The sequence below is a fragment of the Nannospalax galili genome, unplaced genomic scaffold (genome assembly GCF_000622305.1).
Source record: "Nannospalax galili isolate Female #2095 unplaced genomic scaffold, S.galili_v1.0 scaffold186, whole genome shotgun sequence".
Lineage (NCBI taxonomy): Eukaryota > Metazoa > Chordata > Mammalia > Rodentia > Spalacidae > Nannospalax > Nannospalax galili.
Genome location: NW_008358774.1, coordinates 8,568,975 through 8,572,450, shown reverse-complemented (window position 1 = coordinate 8,572,450; position 3,476 = coordinate 8,568,975). Strand labels below are relative to the sequence as shown.

The window sequence follows — 3,476 nt, the reverse complement described above, 5'->3', positions numbered from 1 at the left end:
GAAAGAAAGAAAGAAAGAAAGAAAGAAAGAAAGAAAGAAAGAAAGAAAGAAAGAGAAAGACTGTTCATGCTAAAACTGAACAAATCAAATGCTCTGGGTTTGAAAATAAAGTCAGGATAGATGCAACCTTATACCAAATAACTGAATTCAGCACAATTTTGAAAGAAAGTCAATGGTGATCTAGAAGAAACTTAATAAGGTCATTCTAACATATATGAGCATTCTACCTGTAAATAATATTGGGCTTTTACTGTGTGCAGCCCATCAAAGGCACAAAAGCGTAGGCCTCATTCTGTTCTCTTCTCAGGCATCTTGTAAGCCAATGGACAACACAGGTCCTTCTGGAAAACTCTGTCATTTCCTGTGTTTCCCTTAAGCTTGGTGAAGGTGAATTCATTAAAATAAATCATCCCTGGAGAGCCTGCCTGCTCAGACAACAATGATTTGACATGTCTGGCATAAGTACTCCAGTCAAACTCTACAAGGTAGGTGGGCTGATGGCCTGGCCACGACTTCACTTCTGACAGCAGCTGGCCTTTCTCTCCATGTCATAGTGACACATATTTTGATGGTTTCTGGACTATACATTTCACTCCCTGTAGCCAATACAAGGAAAAAAATACTGCTCCAACTTTTTATGGTTAAAAATAGCATAGTCTCATGTGAAATTAAACACAAAGTTTTTAAAGCACAATTTTTAAAGGTCAGTGTTATTTTGGTGTAATTCCAACTTGACTCTGTCTTCTCCATAGGTAATAAAATGATCATTTAAAGGTACTGGGTTTTTTTTTTTAAAGATCTTAATTGGCATGTCTTCATTCTATAAACTCTAATAAATGCTCCAATGAGCTGTGTAGGGAAGCTTGGTTTTACAGATAGAAAAGGCTGGAGGAAGTGAAAACAAAAAGTACAAAGCTGATTGGCCCCTGCAAAGTTTCCTTCAGTGTAAGGCAGGGACCAGAAAAGAGAAGAATAGAAAAATAATGGATTAGTTATCAACAAGTTGTCGTGTGTGTGTGTGTGTGTGTGTGTGTGTGTGTGTGTGCGTGTAAGGATTAAGGCACAGGGAAGCTTATTACCATGCCAACTGGAGCTGGCCTATTGGGGAAATTTGGCTGTTATCTCTCTAATCCTGATTTCTGGGAAGGTCAGATAAACAGCTTAGTTTGAGCTTGGTGATGTAGAACTTCAGCATGAGTGACTCTATTTTGATTTTTAGCCTAATCTGGGGATAGTGATTGTGGGACCTTAGCCCCAAACAATGTCCTCGTGTCAGTTTTGTTTAATAAAACCTGACTTCTATGACTACTCTTGTGTATCTGTGACAGACTCCTCAGTCAGCAGTAAAATAAATGCATTTAACAGGTATGGTAGAGTCAGAGCTTGAAGTTGACCTCCAAAGAAAAGATACACGAGCCCCTGTTCTCCATCTATAAAGGGACTCGGTAGACAAAGCATTCCTTTAGGACAGGATGAATAGGGATCTTCCACTCCTCATCACATTAAGCCCCAAAGACTCTGTTCCCCTTTAGTACATGGGTCATCCTTGAGATGGAATGCCAGGTTTCTTAGGCCTCAGTTTGAATACAAATCTGTCTCTTTGAATGCGTAACTTGTAAGCATGTTACAGACTCTCCATGGTGAGTATAGAGGCATCCTGCTGGGAATAGAGACAATGCAGGGAACCCGAGGGCCAGGGGCCGTCCTCCATGAAAAGAATGATTAAACTGTTTCACATCTAAATCTCCCTATCTTCTGGCCTTTGCTTCATGTTAATTATAAATTGTAAGATTGCTACAGAAGTGGATGGGGAGAAACTAGAACGTTCCTGAGACCCTCGGACCACTTAACACATTTGGTCTGGCCTACCAAATTGTATATAAATAAATCCATTTTCCTTTACCAATTTCTGTTTCCCAATTTCTTTTGGAATACATGGAAACTAATGTGACAGGTTATGTACCCAGATGGAAACATTTGTACAATTTAAACATGGTTAATAACGAAGATCATAATATTGTGCCATCACAAGTTAAACATTTATAGTTAGAAATTCTTGCTGTTCATTAATTACCCTTCTCATGGTTGTGACCAAGTACTTGATACCAAATAACTTAGTGGAGAAAGGGAGGATTTATTCTGGCTTATGGTTTGAAAGGATTCAGTCTGTATGGAGGGAAAACAAGGTTGTGAAGGAGAGATCTGAGGTCCTGAGTACTTCTCTCATGGTCACCAGTCCCTGGCTGCTTTCCTGGAAGACTATGTCTCATAACATCCTTGCCCCCACTAGCCTCCCTAATATGACTCAGTCCCAATCACAGGGTACTCCCTGGACCTGAGTCCTGCATGACTGACCCTCTTCATTGGGAAACCAATCCTGCAGCTGCCTGAGATGACACAACCTCAGTCTCAAACCACTTCCCCCTCCCCTAAGGGAAAACAATAAAATAATAATAATAATAATAATAACAATAATAATAATAAACTCTTAGTGCACAAGGAAGACTGCACTCTCTTCTGGATCCCAGGATGTAAGGAGAGGCCCATCTTCTCTGGACCCTGGGCCATGGCATGTTGGGGGGCATGGGGTGCCCTTAGAAGTAGGTTTTTCATCTCAATGCTTTCCATTTCATTATGGTAAGAGTGCGAAGCGGCTGGTTTCATTGCATGTGCAGTCAGGAAACAGAGATGAATTCTGCTCTTCTTTAGGCTTTCCTGCTTCTCTTTTCTCTTTATTTTGTCTGTCTACCCAGCCAACATTTAGAGTGAGCTTTCTGAGGTAAGCCCAGGATTGTGTCCCCTAGGTGATTCCAAAATCCAGTCAGGTTGACCTCTGTGAAGATTATCACAGGTTGTAAACTAATCACCAAGAATTTAATTTTTGTCTTAAGAAATTCCTGTAAATCACTTTTTATAGGGAAAGAATTTGTTCTCTTGGCAAAATAGCTGTTCTCTCAGGACTACTCAGCAAATAGTTTATTTATCAAGCAATAGCTTATTTAGGAAGACAGGCTTTAAATGCTCCATCATTGTATTCCCCAACCCTAAATTCAAAATTAATGCACCCATTTTTTAAAATATTATTTTTATTTGTGTGTGTGTGTGTGTGTGTGTGTGTGTGTGTGTGTGTGCGCGCGCGCGCGCACGCATCTATGTGTCTCTGTTGGTAGAGGCCAGAGAAGGGCCCAGATCACATGGAGCTGGAGTTGCAGGTGGTTGTGTGATACCTGACATGGATGCCAGGACCAAACTCTGATCTTCTGAAAGAGCAGCAAGCACTGAGCCATCTCTCCAGACCCAACTACTCCCATTTCTAACCAGTTCCTTACCGCACAAAGACAGATATCGAACTGCAGACCCTGTTGATATTTTCTGCCCATCTCATTTTCTGAAACATTCCCATAACTCTGGTTCCTGGTGTTCTCTGGCTCTGCAGTGGGTCTAGTAAGCTTACTTTCCTTCCATGAACAGTTCAT

The 3,476-nt window shown here is 40.9% G+C and overlaps 1 protein-coding gene across 1 annotated transcript in view; it reads right to left on the bottom strand.

Annotated features, from left to right (window-relative positions):
* Vnn3 (vanin 3) overlaps nt 1–654 on the bottom strand; it is a 1,209-nt gene extending 555 nt beyond the window's left edge. Inside the window, 3 exon segments of the mRNA XM_029558132.1 lie at nt 228–544; nt 547–559; nt 562–654. Coding sequence (XP_029413992.1) covers nt 228–544; nt 547–559; nt 562–654 — 423 coding nt within the window.
* Nucleotides 655–3,476: the final 2,822 nt, after the last annotated feature.